Below are 20,412 nucleotides of genomic sequence, written 5' to 3'. Positions count from 1 at the left end.
CCTTAATCAAGAAGTACAGTCCTGACTGTAAAGAGCCTTCATTCCCAAATAAATATCTCTGGTGGCCTAAACTGAGCCAAAACAAAGTTGCATATACCAGCTTCTAAAATCAGTTACTGCCCAGAGTGCTATCCTGTTGACCCTGATGTTAGAAATCCTATTCTATCCTCACAATGGGGCACCCAATGGCAAATTGTGGGACTTTGCCCCTGTATTCAATCCTCAGATTCCTCAAATGTAATTAAACAGAGGATTTTAATTGGGATGAATAATCTTCTATAAATTGACCTTGGCAGTAAGACATACCACGTGTGTAATAACTTTTATTTTCCCCGAACATCTCCAAACTCATATTTTGTATGACCATTATGTTTCTCCTTCTATGCTTGTAAAATGCCTTATTCAGATTTTCAGAGTAAGCCCATCCAGGTTTGGTGTTCCCTAGCTGAGCAGCAATAATGTCAGAATAGTCATAAATGTGCCAGGAGAAGAGTTGTTGTCATTATAAAAGGAGCAAAAGGAGGGGAAACTGTCAGGTAGTTTTCCCTGCTGCTTTATTTACTATTCATTGTAGATAAGATTAAGTAGTCACAGTTTCTGTGTAGAATGACTTTGGATCTCCAGGGCCCCAAATGCAGGCATTCAGTTTTAAAGTAAAACAAAAACAAATAATAAGGGGTATGATAGCTGGGAAAAAAATTTTTTGACCCTTAATTGTATATTGCTTGTACAATGTTGAGATGTATATATACACACACACACACACACACACACACACACACACATATATATATATATATATGTGTGTGTGTGTGTGTATATATATATGTGTGTGTGTGTGTGTGTGTATATTTATATATGTGTGTGTGTGTGTGTGTGTATGTATATATATACACACACAAACACACACACATATATACACACACACACATAAATATATATATATATATATATATATATATATTATTTTTTTTTTTTTAATTCAGAGAGGAAGGGAGAGGGAGAGAGAGATAGAAATACCAATGATTAGAGAGAATCATTGATTGGCTGCCTCCTGCATGCCCCCACTGGGGATCAAGCCCACAACCGGGGTACGTGCCCTTGATCGAAATTGAACCCAGGACCCTTCAGTCTGTAGGCCAACACTCTATCCACTGAGCCAAACCGGCTGGGGTGACATTTATATTTTTGTATAAAGGACTTATTTATGCAACAACATAGGATAAGCTGTGCTTCTCCTCTCCTGCTTTCACCACCCCATCTCTCTTCTTATAATTCTCCTTTAGATGTGGCATACATGTCACATCTTTGGCAGACTTCACATCTTTTTCCAACCCTTCTTCCCCTACCTTCTATAGAAGCTGGAAAATTAAACACTCAATCTCCTACCCTTCCTAGCAGCCAGGAGTGACCATGTGGCTCAAGAAAATGAAACCACAAGTCAATGAATAAAAAAAGAGTCTCCCAAAGGAAGTGGAGGGTTGTAACTAGTCCTGCCTTGCCCCTCGGTCCCCTTTTTTCTACCTTGAATTTGGATGTGAAACCTGAAGAAACAGCATCCATCCTTTGGCCATGAGATCAGGAGCCAACATGGTAGGGCAGAGGAAAGCCGGAGCCTGGGAAAGCCAGAGCCTGGGTCTTTTTTTAAATAGAGTTTATTGATTTTTTACAGAGAGGAAGGGAGAGGGATAGAGAGCCAGAAACATCGATGAGAGAGAAGCATCGATCAGCTGCCTCCTGCACTTCACACCTCCCACTGGGGATGTGCCCGCAACCAAGGTACATGCCCTTGACCAGAATCGAACCTGGGACCTTTCAGTCCGCAGGCCGACGCTCTATCCACTGAGCCAAACCGGTTAGGGCCGGAGCCTGGGTCTTTAAGGACAGTTTGGAGCCTTAGTACCAAGCCTGGACTGCCAACTTGCTGTGTAAGAAAAATATCCCTCATTTGTTTAAACAACTTGAGTTCAGGCTTTCTGTTAATTGCAGACAGGCACATTCCTGGATGACACCTGGTTTCCTGCCCTTTCCTCCTAATTGGTCATGCTACCTGCCTCCTATCCCCCTCTACTGCACCTCTAGGGCAGGGGATCACCTTTCTACAACACAGATCTGATCGCTTCCCTCTACTATTTAAAACACCTCCCAGTGCCCCCACCCTCCATTGCCTAAGACCCGTGGTTCTCATTTTACAGGTCATTGCCTTACCTGAAGGACTTGTTCAAACACAGATTGCTGGATTCCTCCTCCAGAGTTTCTGATTCAGTAGGTCTGGGGTAGGTCCTAAAATGTGCATTTTTAACAAGTTTGGGGATGATGCCGATCAAGGACCACGTTTTAAGAACCACTGGTTCAGGCTAAAATTAAAACTCATTAACACCAAGTTTAAGATCATTTACAATTCACCTCCCCAGTCTCCGGTGGCTGTTCGCCACATTCCTTGTTATTCCCCAAGTCACCTCCCACTTTTACGCAAAGTGAAGGTCTAGACTCATTCTCTTCCCCCTGCCTAGAATGCATGCTCCCTTCTCATGCCTTGCAAACTCCAGTTCTTCAAGGAAGTGCCTGCCTTCCTTTCTCCTGAAGAATTCATTTCCTGCCCTCTCCTCCACACTCCACTGGCACTTCATCATTTTGCTAAACTGTGGTCCTCAACCAACAGTAGAGACATCACCTCGGAGCTTGTTAGATATGCAGAATCTCAGGGCCCACCTCAGAGCTACTGAATCAGAATCTGCAACTTCACAGGATCCCCAGGTGACTTTTGTGCTTACTGAGGGGTGAGAAGTACTTACTGTTCTGCAGGGCCTTGTGCACTGCGATAGATGCTTTCATGGCAGTATTTCTTTTGATTTCTTCAGCCGTCCTATGGATCATCACCACTGTCTGCAAATGATGAAAGAGGAAGTGGGGGAAAAAAGAAAAGAAAAGAAAGAGGAAGTGGAGGCTAGTAGTAGCAGAGCTTGTATTCAAACCCAGGGCCATCTGGCTTCCAAATCTGTGCTTGCTCCACTATACCAACTGTCTCTCTATTACAGGTCTTCACACAGATTCCTGTTCGTGTAAGGAAATGCTGAGCAGGACAAAGTCCCGTTGAAACTGGACAACTAATGGGTCAGGGCTTGAGCCTGTCACTGCTTGAGCATGAAAGATGAGACAGGGGGCCGGAGACCAGGAGGCCAGGACACAGGCTTTATTGAGGAGAAGACCCCTGCCGGGCTACCTTCCAAAGGGAGAAAGAGCACACGTGCAGGGGTGAAGGCACCTTTTTTTTTTTTTTTTAATACATTTTATTGATTTTTTACAGAGAGGAAGAGAGAGGGATAGAGAGTTAGAAACATCGATGAGAGAGAAACATCGATCAGCTGCCTCTTGCACACCCCCTACTGGGGATGTGCCCGCAACCAAGGTACATGCCCTTGACCGGAATCGAACCTGGGACCCTTGAGTCCGAAGGCCGACGCTCTATCCACTGATGAAGGCGCCTTTTGAGGGGAGGAAAGGGAAGGGACGGGGCTTAGGGTACTCAGCACAGGCTGCTTGGTGGTTTCATATAAGGCACATAATTAGGGACTTAGGAATCGGGGGCTTAGGGTATTTGGCAGGTGCTGATTGGTGGTTCAATGTACAGTCCATATAAGGTGCCTGGTTAGGTGTTCAGGAATGTCTACGCTGCAGGTACAGGTTACGTCATACTCCGTCCATCAGTTGGGGGAAGGGAGGATCTATCAGAGCCAATTAAGAGACAGGGTTGAATCATGTCTGAGACTTTATTCCATTAATGCTGGCAGCATGGGAGAGCAGCAGGTCATCCTGCCTCCCCTTCTTACCTTCTCCCCCGATAAGCCAGCTGCTTATATTGGGTAGAAGGACAAAGATTACATGGGGAAGTGGTGTTAATGTAAAAAACCATTGAAACCTGTAAAGAAATTTTGTGAGTTTATTTGAGCCAAACTGTTGACATATGCCGGGTAGCAGAATCTCAATGAATTGAGATAATGCTCCGGAGAATGGCGGGTTACATCTGTATTTATACATTGCAATCAAAGGAAAGGGATGTGGGTGGGTTACATGAAATCCATTGGTGATAGACTAGAGAGGCGGGAGAAAGCAAAGTGGGGAAACCCCTGGGACTGGATAAAAAGTAAAATGATAGACACATACTTAGGTGGGTGCAGGAACAATTAACACGATAATGAAGGAATTTGTGGTATCTTCCTGCCACCCAGCACATTAGGTTGTGCCCCAAGGGGTCCAGAAAAAGGGAAGTTACAAGTTACCCAGACATTTCAAGGGTATGTTATCATAGATGCAAAAAGACAGACAGGCTCAGTTAAGGTAAAGGTTGACCTTGTCAGTGTAGATACTGGCCTAGGATGTAACTGCCCACCATAACTGCTTTTAGTTGAAGTTTAATTTCAGACCATCCTTTGTGGTTACTTTAGGTCTTGGAGTTTGCAAGACTGCCATGCAGGCCTCCCCTAGCTTGTCAGTGAAAGATGAGACAGAGGGGCCGAAGACCAGGACTACAGGCTTATTAGAGGAGAAGGACCCCTGGCCGGGCTGCCTCGCAAAGGAAGAGAGCACATGTGCAGGGGTGAACACGCCTTTTGAGGGGAGGAAAGGGAAGGGATGGGGCTTAGGGTACTTGGCACACGCTGATTGGTGGTTTCATATAAGGCACATGATTAGGCACTTAGGGACTTAGGAATCGGGGGCTTAGGGTATTTGGCAGGTGCTGATTGGTGGTTCAATGTACAGTCCATATAAGGTGCCTGGTTAAGTGCTCAGGAATGTCCAGGCTGCAGGCACAGTTAACGTCATACTCTGTCCATCAATTGAGGGAAGGGAGGCTCTATCAGTCAGGTTAGCATGTGGCCCCTTTCGTCCACAGTGGGAATAAGAATGGGTATGCAAAAGGATACAAATGAGTATTACACGCATGAGGAAGTAGGCAAAAGGCATAAGAATGGGTAAAATGGTTACAGATTACAGCTCATGCAGGCAGGTTTGGGGAGGGGCGGGGCGGAGGTGGTGGCACCGGGAATACAACTCTCAGCCAGGTCAGAATGTGCTTTCTTTCTTTCTTTTTTTTTTTTAATTTCTTTATTGATTAAGGTGTCACATATTTGTCCTCATTCCCCCATTCCCAACCCACACCCCTCCCCACGGATGCCCCCACCCCCCTGTTGTCCTTAACCATTGGTTAGGCTCGTATGCATGCACACAAGACCTTTGGTTGATCTCTCCCCACTACCCCCACCCTCCCCTACCCTCCCTCTGAGGCCCGACAGTCCGATCGATGCCTCCTTGTTTCTGGGTCTGTTCTTGTTCATCAATCTATGTTGTTCATCATTTCCCCTAGATGAGTGAGATCATGTGTTACTAGAAATATACTTATAAGAACCGAATGTGAGACGAGCAACAATAGTTATGCTGACAGGCAAATGAATCAGTCTGTAGTGAGTTTCTTTCTGGACCAACAGTTCTTTTAAAACCCAATTTCAATGTCCACCAGTTCCTTATGTGTACATGTCGGCACTGACTTTTCAGCTCTGGATGGTGGACAAATGGTGGTAACGCAGGTCCGACTCCCTCTGGTTTGGTCTCGCCCGGACCCAGGGGCACGGCTTCACCCGGACTCAGGGGTGCGTGGCCTCACCCGGACCCAGGGGCGCATGGCCTCAAGCGGACCCGGGACCCAGCCTCACCCGGATCCAGGGGTGCATGGCCTCACCCGGACCCGGGGGTGCGCGGCCTCACCTGGACCCGGGACCCAGCCTCACCCGGACCCAGGGGCGCGGCCTCACCCGGACCCGGGACCCAGCCTCACCCGGACCCAGGGGCGCGCAGCCTTGCCCGGACCCAGGGGCGCGTGGCCTCACCTGGACCCGGGACCCAGCCTCACCCGGACCCAGGGGCGCGCAGCCTTGCCCGGACCCAGGGGCGCGTGGCCTCACCTGGACCCGGGACCCAGCCTCACCCGGATCCAGGGGCACACGGCCTCACCCGGACCCGGGATCCAGCTCACCCGGACCCAGGGGCGCATGGCCTCATCCGGACCCAGGGGCACGTGGCCTCTCCCGGACCCAGGGGCGCAGCCTCACCCAGACCCAGGACCCAGCCTCACCCGGACCCAGGGGCACGTGGCCTCACCCGGACCCGGGATCCAGCCTCACCCGGACCCAGGGGCACGCAGCCTTGCCCGGACCCGGGACCCAGCCTCACCCGGACCCGGGGGTGCGTGGCCTCACCTGGACCCGAGACCCAGCCTCACCCTGATCCAGGGGCACACGGCCTCACCCGGACCCGGGATCCAGCTACACCCGGACCCAGGGGTGCATGACCTCACCCGGACCCAGGGGCGCAGCCTCACCCGGACCCGGGACCCAGCCTCACCCGGACCCGGGGGTGCGCGGCCTCACCCAGACCCGGGGGAGAATGTGCTTTCTTTAATCAGAACAAAACAATCATGGTTAACAGAGCATGATTAATATTTCTTACAACTATAGCTAGTTCGCACTAGTCTATTTCTGCCCCTAACACTATTGTCTCTAGGCTTCAAGGATGAAAATTACACTGGAAACATTTCCTCACTGACAACTCCAGTTCTGAGAGCAACTTTGGGTAGGATGGGTTTCTTGAAGAAGAGAGTTTATACAAAGTTTAAAAAAATGTCACAGCTTTATTGAGACATACTTTATATATCATCTAATTAACCCACCTATATACATTTTACTAACTATGCAGATGTTGGGGCATGGGTACAAGGTAGGGGTTAGGGGAGCAGTAGCAGAGTAAGTCAGGAATTAGAAGATTGGGTAGCAATCCCTTAGTACTTCCACTTAGCATAACAAGAGAGGCAGTAGCTGTGACCCAAACAGGGGATCACTAAAGGACTTTGGAGACTTTATAATTTGCCCTGTTCCCTTTTTTTAAGCACATCCCTTCTGCTTCCCATAGTGATTATCAGTCAAATAAATATCCATTACCTACTCTGTTCTGGGCATTTTGCCAGGTCCTGGGAACAGAGTTAGGATAAAAAGATAGACTTGGTTCTTGTCCTCAAAGAGTGAAAAATAAACCCACTTGGGGAATCAGGAGACACTTCTTAGACAAGGTAGCATTTGAGCTGGACTCAGAACCAAAGAGAAGGTTGCTACTGAACCTAAATTTAGACAGAAACCCAAAACCTAATGATAAGGTCAAGGAAAGTCACTATCTGTTATATAAGATGCCAGGAAATCATTAGAAATGATTTAACAAATATTGATGAGACTTTTCAGTTCTAGGCAAAGTCAAAATAGGTCATTTGTCATTGGCACTCTACTTTCTAGCCATATTCTGTCTCCTTTCCCTTTTCAGCGACCTTGAGCTTTCCGAAACTATCCACTAAGCCTTGGGTAGGATGGGTTTCTTGAAGAAAAGAGTTTATACAAAGTTTAAAAAAAAAATGTCACAGCTTTATTGAGACATAATTTATATATCATCTAATTAACCCATCTATATACATTTTACTAACTACCAGCATCTTACCCCAGCTGATCCTTTCTCCTGACTGATTTCTAGGCTAGAGATTCTTGGCCCTCACCTCACTTTGAAGACTCTATAGTCTCAGAGAGGGAGTTGAAGAGTCAAGTAAACAGAAAAGTTTGCTGACAGAGGTATACGGAGTGGATAATGGGAGCACACAGGAGCTTATTTAACTCAGACTGGGGTGGAAAGAGGATGTTCACAAAAGCTGCCCTGAGGAAATGAATCTTCCCTCTCTCCGAGACTGTGGGAGATAGCTAGAGGCCAGGGATTCCAGCAGAAGGAAGCCAAGGCACAGAGATAAGCCCAGGAAACATTCCTCCCCACCCCCTACACACCCAAGATTTGGGGAATTCCATGTTGTATTTATTTTGGCAACAAGCAAAGCTTTCATCTCCCTGAAAACTTCAGATCTCTGGCCCTTAGCAGCCAGCCAGGTATATGAACTAGAGTGTCAACCAGTTATTTCTGCCAGGGATATCTTTATTTTCTTTTTAAATATGTTTTTATTGATTTCAGACAGAGGAAGGGAGAGATAGAAACATCAATGATGAGAATCTTTCTCAGCTGCCTCCTTCATGCTCCTTACTGGGGATTGAGCCTGCAAGCCCGGCATGTGCCCTGATAGGAATCAAACTGTGACCTCTTGGTTCATAGGTCAATGCTCAACCATTGAGCCACACCGGCCAGGCCCGCCAGGGATTTTTTTTTTTTTAATACATTTTATTGATTTTTTTACAGAGAGGAAGAGAGAGGGACAGAGAGCCAGAAACATTGATTAGAGAGAAACATCCATCAGCTGCCTCCTGCACACCCCCCACTGGGGATGTGCCTGCAACCAAGGCACATGCCCTTGACCGGAATCGAACCTGGGACCCTTCAGTCCGCAGGCCGACGCTCTATCCACTGAGCCAAACCGGTTTCGGCCCGCCAGGGATTTCGATCAAGGAGTAAGGTAAAGATACATTAGCAGTTATGGTAGATGAGCATGGATGTTCTTTTGAATATTTCTGCTTAAAGATCACTGTTGTGTGTATCAAATGTTTTGACTGATTTACTTAGGAATCATCAAATATAGTCATAACTGGGGCCATGGAAGTGGGTAAAGTTACCTAGAACAATTATCTGCAGGGTAAGAAGAAAGCCTGATGATTGAGGATTTAGGAGTGAGGAAGAGCCCATAAAAGTAAAAGGAAAAGTGTGAGGATAGCCAAGATAGGAAAAATATAATCAAAGAGCATCACATTTGCAGGGAGTTAAATAAGGTAAGAATTTTGGATTTAGCAACAGAGATTAATTGGCGCCTTTGGCATGGGTGATTTCTGTAGCAGTGTGAGTTATGTGAGTCAGATTGCAGTGTATTAAGAAGTGAGGCAAAAGAGAGACTTTAAAAAACGTGGGTGGAGTTAGAAGGGAATTTAGAGCAGCAGAAGGTATTTTAGAGATGGGAGAGGTGTCCAGCCAATGTGGTTCAATGGTTGAGCATCGACCTATGAACCAGGAGGTCATGGTTCGATTCCCGGTCGGGGCACATGCTGGGGTTGTGGACTTGATCCCCAGTAGGAGGTGTGCAGGAGGCAGTTGATCGATGATTCTCTCTCATTGTTGATGTTTCTCTCTCCTTCTCCCTTCCTCTCTGAAATCAATAAAAATGTATTTTAAAAAGATGGGAGAAGCTATACTTACCTGGCAGGGGAGATACCATGATCACGAAGGTGGTTTTCCCAGGGCGAGGCTTATCCATTGCACTCCGGATGTGCTGACCCCTGCGATTTCCCCAAATGTGGGAAACTCGACTGCATAATTTGTGGTAGTGGGGGACTGCGTTCGCGCAAATTAAAAAAAAAAAAAAAAAAAAAGATGGGAGAAGCTATGGGAAAACGTTCATAGAGAGAAGTTGAAAATCGGAGAGGGAGATAGAGGGAAGTTCCTAAGATGCCAGATGAGGGGAATTCAGAGTTTAGATGGAGAAGGGATACCTAAGTCATGAAGAAGAGAGAGGATGGGAAATAAGTATGGGAGGGCAAGATGTTGAGATTCTACCTCATGTCCTTCTTAAGTCTTTGAAGGAGAAGGCAAGATCAACTGCTGAGAACAAAAGACAGGGGTGTGGTGAGTGAGCTGTTACGGAAAAAGGGAAAAGAAGAGAGTAGATGCACATTGAAGGCTTGCCAAGAATATCTTGCTCTGTTGACATTGGCGATCACAACATTTTTGAGGTATCATTTGACAGCTAATTGATTTTCTCTACCAGGGCTCAATAGCTTGGGAGTAGGAGGAGAGAAGCCCAATAATTGGGTTGATACACATGTCAGCAGTAGGAGAGTAAGTGGAATGGGAGATCAAACGGGTGAGGAAATTTTGCCTGCTGGTGAGGGTGGTTGGAATGTGATAATTATGAAATGTAGGCTGGGAAGGGATATTGGGTAATCCAGGGGCCTGCATAAAGAGATGTTAGAAGATTGGAGAACTGGATGAGATCACAAGGAAGATCATGGAATGAGAGATGGAAAGAAAGGAAGGCTATGGCAAAAGACAGAAAGACATTAGAGTCTAAGGTTTCAAAGGAAGAGTAATTCTGGATAATGAACTGATTTAAGGCTTTGCCTTGTGTGTTAGTGGAGTGAGTTAGGGTGAAAGTTTGTTGACTAGAGGTAAAAATAATAGGAGGCTAGAGCAAAGGGATGGGTTCTATATGCTGAAACGACCCAGGATAATGGCAGAAATTGTAACCATAGAACCAGCTCAAAATGGTCCTATCCTGTTTAATGAGATACTGAGTTGCTTTTCAGAGACAGCAGACCAGCACAGGTCTTACAATTCAAAAATGAACGAGTGATGTGTGATATGCCAGGACATGGGCCCCTTCCCAAGCTCAACTCCCCCTCCCACCTTGTGGGAATATGATGAAGACCATCTGTAAGCAGACTGTGAGAACTTACAGCTGGTGGGCTGCCAGCTCTTCAGTAAAAAAATGGCTGAACAGAAACTGTTCTCAGGTGTGAGCCTGGATTGTAAGCAGTTTGCAGGTGATCACATTCCTCCAGCTGCGTGCCCCGTTTGCTGTTTTCTGTATTCTGTATAACCCTGTTCAGAGAAAGCCTCTGTTGGGGAAAACTTCACCGGCTGGCCACCCCCATGCACATAATACGCTTGAGGTTTCCTTGGACCTTAGCTGGCTCTTTTCATAAGTAGTTTGTGAGTTTAACTAATAAAGGTGATTGAGTGACATGACGAAATCAATGCCGTTGAAATGTTACTCACAGATCCCCTAGAAACAAGAGGCAGGGCATGCTACCCAGGGCCACCCACAGGGGAAGTACCAGTGTCAGTCAGGAACCAGAAAGGGGGTGAGGGGAAAATAGACCAGAGCCTTTATTGGGGTTTCCATGGGAAAGTCAAAGTGGGGCAGGGTAAACAGCTTAGTATTAATTTGAATAATTCTGGTGGGCTCTGGGGCATTGGGGGTATTCTTAGTTGTCTGGGACCTGGCCCCAGGATGAGTGAGGGAAGGGGAGAACTTGGTGTGTGAGTTAAAGGAAGTGGTTGGGGGTATGGACAAGGGGTTGTTGGTTTATATATGAAAGGTGGGCTCAATGCGAAGTTGTTTACTGCCTCTAGAAATCATATAGTCCTGGGAGGTGGTTTCTCTCCAGCCAATAAGGTCTCCAAAGATGTCAAACATTATAAAATACATAAAACTTAAAAAGACCTCAACATGATTAGGAGTAAAACAACTCTTTTGATTATCTGTCTCCATTAACAGTTAATAAACTGGAGAAACAAAAGGCAGGTATAGCCCATTTTTCCCTCATTCCATATAAGAATACAGGTGATTTTTTTAAAAATTGATTTGAGAGAGAGGGAGGGAAAGAAGGAGGGAGGGAGGGAGGAAGGGAGAGGGAGAAAGAGAGAAGCATCGTTTTTTTGTTCCACTTATTTATATATTCATTGGTTGATTCTTCTTGTATGTGCCCTGACCAGGGAGCAAACCTGAAACCAAAACATTGGGGTATCAACAAGGCTCTAACCAAATGAGCTGCCTGCTCAGGGTGAGTACAGGTGATTTTTTAGAGAATATTTAAAGTACAAGAGGCTCCTATTCTTTACCCACTATCCATGGTTTTCCATATACTAGTACTAGAGACCCAGTGCACGAAATTTGTGAATTGGGGGGGGGGTCCCCTCAGCCCAGCCTGCACCCTCTTCAATCCGGGACCCCTTGGGGGATTGGGCCTAAACTGGCAGTCGGACATCCCTCTCACAATCCTGGATCACTGGCTCCTAATCACTCACCTGCCTGCCTGCCTGGTTGCCCCTAACTGCCCTGCCCCGCCCCCCCCGCCGGCCTGGCTGCCCCTAACTCCCCCCCCCATCAGCCTGGTTGCCCCCAACTGCCCCCCCCCCTGCTGGCCTGGTCGCTCCCAACTGCCCCCCCTGCAGGCCTGGTCACTCCTCACGGCGCCCCCCGCCCCCAACCTGGTTGTCCCACGCAGCCTGTTTATTCAGTCGTTTGGGTGTCCCTCACTAACCCCCCTGCTAGCCTGGTTGTAGGCAGCCATATTGTGAGGGTGTGACAGTCAATTTGCATATTACCTCTTTATTATATAGGATAAGCAATCCTTGCCTGGCTGGTATGGCTCAGTGGTTGAGCATTGACCTATGAACCAGGAGGTCAAGGTTTGATTCCGGGTCAGGGAATATGCCTGGGTTGCAGGAGGCAGTTGATCAATGATTCTCTCTCATCATTGATGTTTCTCTCGCTCCCTCTCCCTTCTTTTCTGAAATCAATAACAATATATTTTAAAAGACCAACAAAAACAAATATAAGCATTCCTTGTAGTTACTTTATGAACACACCAGTGTAGAGGGCCCCCTGGGAAGGCACATGGGCATTTCTTTAATTATTGTCAGCTGAACTCAGGGCGACAGGCAGAGCCACGCCCTGGGAACATGCTTCACCAAAAAGGCGGAAGTGTTATCAGTACTGACTCTTAACTTTGCCCAGGTGTCGGGGAGTGTGACTTTGATATGTAAATCCAGTCAAGCACCAGGAATGCTCGGGCCTACTCAAGAATGCAAATAAGCTCCTTTGATCCTAACTTCTGGTGAAATCCCCTGGTATTGGGGGGTATAAATAAACACACGGCGTAGGCTCTGGGTCCCTGACCCTCCATCAGAAGAGGGCAGTGTCCCACCCAGCTCCCAGCTTTGCTTCTATCTCTGCATCTTCTTTCTATTTCTCAATTCCCAGCCACCTCCACTTAGAACCAGTTCATCTCTTTCCATGCTAGACACGGAAAAGGAAGATCCCCGCCATATCTGGCCCCCCCGCCACACACCAGTAAATACACACATATATTAATATGTATTTCCCCCATCCCTTTTCCACACAACCATTTGGATATCTATACTAATAAAAGGGTAATATGCTAATTACACTGGACATTTTTCTAGACAAAGCCATGGTGGTGGGGGCTGAGGCAGAGGTGGTTAGGGGTGACTAGGCCAGCAGGGGAAGGCAATTAGGGGCGACCAGGCAGGCAGGCAGGCAAAGTGGTTAGGGGCGATCAGGCAGGTAGGCAGGTGAGCGGTTAGGCGCCAGTGGTCCTGGATTGCAAGAGGGATCTCTGACGGCCGGTTTAGGCCCACAGGGATCGGGCCTAAACTGGCCGTCGGACATCCCCCGAGGGATCCTGGAATGGAGAGGGTGCAGGCCAGGCTGAGGAACACCCCATGCATGAATTTCGTGCACCGAGCCTCCAGTATTTAAAATAAAATAGAACAACAGCCTTGACTGGCGTGCTCAGTGGTTAGAGTGTTGGCCTGTACACTAAGGGTTTTGGATTCAATTTCCAGTTGAGGTGAGTGTGGGAGGCAACTAATTGATATGTCTCCCTCAGGTGGATGAATCTCTCTCTCTCTCAACCTCCATCCCCTCTCTAAAAATCAACAGAAAAAATATCCTCGGGTGAGGATTAACAAAAAAACAAAACAACAAATTTTTGGTAAACAAAATTTAATACACCCATATAATCAAGTAATAATGTTTAAAAGACATTTTATTAGATACAACTTTTAAAAAATACTATGCACAAAATATATTTAAACAAAACATGTAAGTATTAATGTGCTACAACTGAACTGAGAACAAAGAAATACAAAGCCTTGTTTTCTCTCTCCACTGTGAAGACTCTAGAGCCTCTAATTGAAGGCAAATGACATTTGGCCATTCTGTACAAGTTCTAAAGCATATTATACTTTTGTTCAATTCTGTGATTGTGTTGTCTCAGATAGCTCCAGAAACTTCAACAAAAATTTAAATGAAGAAACCATGGAGGGGTGATTGGCGGGTGGGGGGAGGGGGGGAGGGAGGACGGTGGGGGAGAGTAAGAACTTTTCCAAGAAAGTTAACTGAAAAAGTCTGTAGAGAAAAAAAAGAAAAAAAAAAACAGTACATAAAGGAACAAAAATAAAATTTACTTTTTTGACATTGGATGTAGATATTGCAAATGATGTTTACAAGGGCTTATTAATCTATGTAAGATTGATGTTTTTTTTCCTGAATATCTTAAAAAGCACCTTGGTATAAAAACAAATTAAAAAAAAAACACCAAAAAATATAATAAAACTCAAAACACCCAACAACCTTTCTTAGCATTCTCATTCTGCCAAGCAACCACACAGTTGGTACTAATTAAAAAATTTAAGGACTAAAATTAAAAAAAATTTTTAAGAGGTTTATTTACTCTATAGGAAACAAATATGAAACTTTTCTAAGGTTAAGCTTTATTTAGATTGAAAAAAAGTTGAAATAGCACTGGGAGAACTTAAGGCACAAATTCAGATGCAGTCATTTTAAAAACATTAAAATTTTTTTCTTTGGAATAATATATAAAATAAGTTATGACTAATGCTGTTTTAAAAAATTATGTATGATGACCATCTTTAGCACTAAGTAAATTTAATATCTAGGCAATCACACAAATGTAAAACATTTATATAAAATATTTTAAAATGTATGAAGTATGTTGAAAATGTCTCTGGAATTCTCAATTCACACTCTTGGCTCAAGTGGTTTCTAGTGCGTAACATTAGATATGACAATAAGTATAGCTAGCTAGTCAAACCTACTGCCTTAAAGGTCAAACAAATTGCCCCATTCTGGTTACATGATATGGTGAATATATTTACTTAACTAAAAAGAATAATGGGTTGAGGTGATGTAAACCTGGCTTTTAATATAATGCACAACAAATTCTAATAAGGCCAAAATTATGTTGAGGTTAACTGGTGTCTTGAGTTTACTAAAATAAAGGCCATCCACAGGAAGCCTTTAACAGACATTATCTTATCACATGGCACCACATAAATAGCAATTTTTATTCTTTGAAAATACAATCTGGAGTAGATGTCTTTTCCATATCTATATCTCAAGACACCACAGGCACACACGAACAACTTGACCCCTTTCTTTTCATGTATGGGTTCTCACAGCAATTAAAAAAAATCTATTGCCTGGCCAGCGTGGCTCAGTGGTTGAACATTGATCTATGAACCAAGAGGTCACAGTTCCATTCCGGGTCAGGGCACAAGCCTCGGTTGTGGGCTTGATCCCCAGTGTGGGGCATGCAGGAAGCAGCCGACCAATGTTTCCTTCTCATCACTGATGTTTTTATTTCTCTCTCCCTCTCCTTTCCTCTCTGAAATCAATTAAAAAAAAAAATTCTATTGCCATAGCCAGACAACAGGGGGAAAAAAACCCCCACACACAACACACCTGGTTTGCACACTGACAAAAGTAGTATAATTGAACCTTTGTCTTTCCTGAGTTTCAAGAAGAGTTTTTGACAGTAGAGATACATAAACAATTCATATTCACTAAGAGAAAATGTATCAGTCCACAAAACATTTTCATCTTCCTAAATACAAAAGAATGAATGTTCAACTACTGCTATGTGTGAAGCCCTTTATCAAATTAAATTTACTCTAGAATCATGAACTGAAGGTTACCTAGTTGTGGCACTTTAAACCCCCCAAATAAGCAAAAATGATAACTTAATACCCTCCCTGAGTATATACATCATTTTTCTTAAACACCTGTTTAAATGGAGTAAATATCTATATTTTAGTCATCTAGGGGAAAAAAGGTTATTTAAAATCCAACAGGCTACCAATTCATACCTGTGCAGTCAAGTCAGTGGGAAGATTAGAGTAGAAAAGGAAGGTCTTCTGTGGTAAAAATTAGACCACTCTATTGTTCACTCACACATGGAAAAGGATTAAAGTTCATGAAAAAACAAACTGTACTTTTCTGTTGATCCACAAAACATACTTTCAATTCCCTTCCCCACTCAGTGGGTTTAGCAAATGCATCTCCACCTTCAATTTGTTTTCTGACCTTGTAAAACCATATGCATTATGTAGATTCTGGCTACATACAAGTATTCATACTAATACTCATCATGTATTTTTAAATGTAAAAAAGTAATCTAGAAATTCCCAAATAAAAAATCTTCTGAAATGGAATTTAATAAGGTCAATTATTTTTTAATTTATGTGCTTTTTTCCTGATCATTACAAACTTATACAACTCTTGGTGTTTGTACTGGTATATATGTGTGCACATGGCCATACTCTCTACATACATACACATGTATGCTATACATACACACTAACCCAAAGGCTTATATGAGCATTACCCATCAAAAGAAAATCTGTCAACTATGTGATGACACTATGAATATAATCTGACCAATTTGGTAGATATATCATATCCGTTTTTATATACTAATTATATCCTAAAATTTTTTTAAAATGCTAACACCATTATTTACCAAGAATCAGTAAAGGAAGATAAATAATTAAAGAAAATTAAAATATCATTTGGGTAACTTTAAAAATAGTTATTTAATTTCCTAGTATAACTAAGTTCTTGGTTTGAATACTTAATTGATGTAGTTTAAATTATGTAGAAAAAATTAAACAATATTGGTATGAGGTCATGTTTAAACAAATTCTGTTCTATTGAATTTCATTTCAAATTACTACAATGAACATATGGATATTAAAATAAATGAATAACAAAATACAATAGTTAATATACTTTTACAATAGATAAAAGTACCAGAATACAAGTTACCTTGAGAAAATATTTTTTATGTGAAATGTCTGTATTTATGAATGGGCATGATCTTAGAAATAAACATGAAGTAACAAGAATCATCTGTATAATCCTCAGCATTTACACTTTTCTCATACATTATCTCATATACTGCAAAGAATTTCTGAACTAAATAGATACCACTATCTATACAAAGGATATAATGCAAAAGTAGATATTTACTCAAAAATTAAAGCAAGTATCCTAATAGTACATACAATTATTTTTCAATTAAAATGACAGAAAGTTGTTTTCTGAATTGCTCTGATAATTATCACAAGAAGGTATATATCATTAAAAATTATGATTTGAAAAGTAAAATTTCCCTAAAAATTTGTAAGTTTTTTAGAGTTTTCCTCAGAATTCTGATTCCAGCTAAGCATTTAAGTTGATGCCATATAGTTTACTTGAAATCTCTGTTATCATTCTAGGATAATAAAAATAAGATTATCAATGTTAAGTTTTTTATTACTACATTGGTTTTAACAGAAATGTGATGACACTCCAAACATGTATTTGCATCATATCTCCTATGACAAGGACCATATTAATTATAATGTAAGAAGACAATAGTGCCTGGAAAGTTGAAACATAGCAGGCTACCTAGAACATCCCTAAAATGTTGTAAATTACACCGGTCCACCGAGAAATAATAGTCACTTACGCTGTAGTTCCTGTTGCTCCATTGGTATGAGGTCATGTTTAAACAAATTTCTAAAAAATTGCCTTAGAAATTTTAAGTTCATCCCTGAATACTAGTTAAGTTTTATAAACTGGAGTTGAAAAATCTAGACAAAGGCAATTTGTTGTATAGAAGCCTGAGAATTTTGATCAATAATTTACACAATGGTACCAAATGAGATTAGAAGACTGCAATTACTGCCATTAGTTTATTCAGACAGTTAATTTAAAAAGAAAAATGGGCCCAGCTAGGTGGTCCCTGGTTTATCCTTTAAAGACAACTTAATTGTAGAGATTCCCAGGACTTTAGCTGGTCACATGAAAGTAGGATAACCAGGGGCGAAGTCCTCACCCAAAGCACCATAGTAATGAGGTCAAATCCTACTGGGCTAGGGAGAAGATCTGTCCCTGCTTTTCACAGGGCAATATTACAAAATGGATTTCAACTCCTTTGCCAGGTTCACGAAAAAGGACCTCTTTAAGAGGCATTAGAGATGATACGCTAAATACTGAAGTAACCTGTCATTTTAATGGCATCTGCTTTTCTATCTTCTACCCAATCTCTTCTTAAGAATACGTTTAATATAAGACAGCAATTCTAAGCATGAAGTAATAATTTGGTATCTTACTCAAATTGCTGTCATCACATTTTTATCAATTACAGAAAAAGTCCTTTCAATAAAATTAATCAGTTGGAATATATTTTTAGTGACAAAGATTTTGAAAACTGATTTTTCCTCCTTAGGATGTGGTGTAAGCATTACGTGATTCAACCTAAATGAAGCCTTAAGTCATGCAATTTTCTATCTGTCTATGTGACAAAATAAGGAATATACAGTCTTTCAGATAAACATACATAAATGAAGAGACCATTCACAAGTTCCTAAAAGGTAATCAGACAGTAGTTCCTATTCCACATAGGTTTCTCACAAATATTTACAAAGATGCATTTTCAAAGCCCAAGCAACACCATTATCTTCAACAACAACCCAAGCCCCTTTTATTTTCCAATTGCAGGGAAGGCTTTATTACAGTTTGAAAGACTGATATTTTGGGGAGAAAGGCACCACGATTACTATTTTTACTTTTTGTGCATATGGCACAAAGGAGATATGCCAAGGTCCCACTCTGGAGCTTTTGAAACCTCTCATCTTGGATCGGTGTGGCTTCTTGGGTGAAGCATCCTGGTGTTAGAGCTTAAAGCATTTCTCATTGTATCTATGGATAGTCACACAGCCATGATAGGACACTGGCCTGGGCATTGCAGCTACCCCTGTGATGATGCTTGTTGCAGGATCATAACAGAGAATAGTGTCTGTGGCTTCTCCATTTTCCCGTCTTCCACCCAGGATATATATTTTACCGTTACACACAGACATACCACAGTTTTCCTGTTTTAACAAACACATAAAAAATCCCACATTAATTGTTGAAGGTAAGAGATTTGGTAGCAGCTGAAAAGTAAAATAAGACATGCTTTAACACTGTCAATAAAAGGAGACATGAAATAAGCTGCCTTTTGCTGAACTTTTACTCTATGTGTGAGTGCTAATTTTGCATGGATGAAGTGAGTGTTAAGATAAAATATATGTTAGTAATTGGGCCAAGTTGTGGGGGGTGAAGCGAGGGTGGTGGGCTGAGAGATGGGTTTCAACCTAACGATAACTGAAAGAAAACATCTTTGAAGAGCTTGGCTTGCTTCTTCTATTACAGGAAGAGTCTTTATTACAGAAAGTGGCTATAATATGACCACAGATTAGGATAGTATCTTCAGGTATAAAAGAATTAGTGAGTCTGGCCGGGTAGCTCAGTTGGGTAGAGCATTGTCCCGATATGCCAAGGTTGCAGGTTTGATCTCCGGTCAGGGCACATACAAGAAGCAACCAATGCATGTGTAAATAAGTAGAAAAACAATTCAATGTTTCTTTCTCTCTCCCCCTTCCTCTCTCTCTAAAAAAGAAATAAATATAATAATAAAAAAGAATGAGTACTTAAAAATACCTATATTATAGTTCATATACATCCAGAATGACTTGGCTGATTATCATGAGTGAGTGACCTAACCCATGAATTGTACCAATTATGTGCCAAACTGTAACATTTTTCATCTAAAGTACACAAGCTATGCCCAGCCAGTGTGGCTCAGTGGTTTAGCATCGACCTATGATCCAGGAGATCATGGTTCGATTCCTGGTCAGGGCACGATCCCCAGTGTGGGGCATGCAGGAGGCAGCCGATCGATGATCCTCTCTCATTGTTGATGTTTTTATCTCTCTCTCCCTTCCTCTCTGAAATCAATAAAATATATATATATATTTTAAAAGTACACAAGCTCTTTCTATAAATTCTAAAAGTTGTCAATACAATAAAAAATAACATCCTGCCCAGCTAGTGTGGCTCAGTGGCTGAGCATCGACCTATGAACCAGGAGGTCACAGCTCGATTCCTAATCAGGGCACAAGCCCAGGTTGCAGGCTTGCTCCCCAGTAAGGGGTGTGCAGGAGGCAGCTGATCAATGACTCTCATCATTGATGTTTCTATCTCTCTTTCCCTCTCCCTTCCTCTCTGAAATCAATAAAAACATACTTTAAAAAAAACAACATCCTTAGTTTCCAGGGATAAGCAACCCCACATGACTAAACCTTACAGTCACTTTGATGATGATTCTTAAACTATACTGTTATAGGATCTTGTTATTAACATCATTTCAGATAATAATGTTCAGAATTAAACCAAACAAGCAACCTTTGAAATAGTTATACTTTCATATCAGGAAATTACATGTACTATAGATTAAAATGAAACACAATCCTAATATTGTAAAAAAACAAAAACAAACCAACCACCCTCTCCTTAATTATTATTATTTATAATCCTTAGGCTTAAATGCCAACAATAAAGAAAAAGAATCATATTTCATTTATTATTTTAAACTTTAATGACACTTTAAATTAAATAACTGACCTACTGGAGAAAGATTAAAAATATTCATCATTGAATTAAAATCCCACAATATTTTTAAAGGATGTTTCTGA

At 42.5% G+C, this 20,412-nt stretch overlaps 1 protein-coding gene and 1 non-coding gene across 7 annotated transcripts in view; one reads left to right on the top strand and one right to left on the bottom strand.

The window, feature by feature from the left end:
- Positions 1-2,742: 2,742 nt before the first annotated feature.
- Positions 2,743-20,412, bottom strand: part of KLHL24 (kelch like family member 24) — a 50,663-nt gene continuing 32,993 nt past the window's right edge. For 5 of the 6 annotated variants that reach the window (XM_028146670.2, XM_028146672.2, XM_054713778.1 and 2 more), the window contains one exon: positions 13,578-18,768. In XM_028146670.2, the coding sequence (XP_028002471.1) occupies positions 18,568-18,768 (201 nt within the window). In that variant the 3' untranslated portion in view covers positions 13,578-18,567. Of the gene's footprint in view, positions 2,887-13,577; positions 18,769-20,412 lie in introns of those variants that run through there. The other variant, XM_054713780.1, reaches the window with a different exon arrangement.
- Positions 9,212-9,375, top strand: LOC129148629 (U1 spliceosomal RNA). The gene has a single exon (XR_008555631.1). It is a non-coding gene; the product is annotated as a U1 spliceosomal RNA (small nuclear RNA).

Source organism: Eptesicus fuscus, chromosome 3, assembly GCF_027574615.1.
Source record: "Eptesicus fuscus isolate TK198812 chromosome 3, DD_ASM_mEF_20220401, whole genome shotgun sequence".
Taxonomy (NCBI): domain Eukaryota; kingdom Metazoa; phylum Chordata; class Mammalia; order Chiroptera; family Vespertilionidae; genus Eptesicus; species Eptesicus fuscus.
Note: the sequence above shows the minus strand (reverse complement) of the source record. Positions and strands in the feature narration are given on the sequence as shown.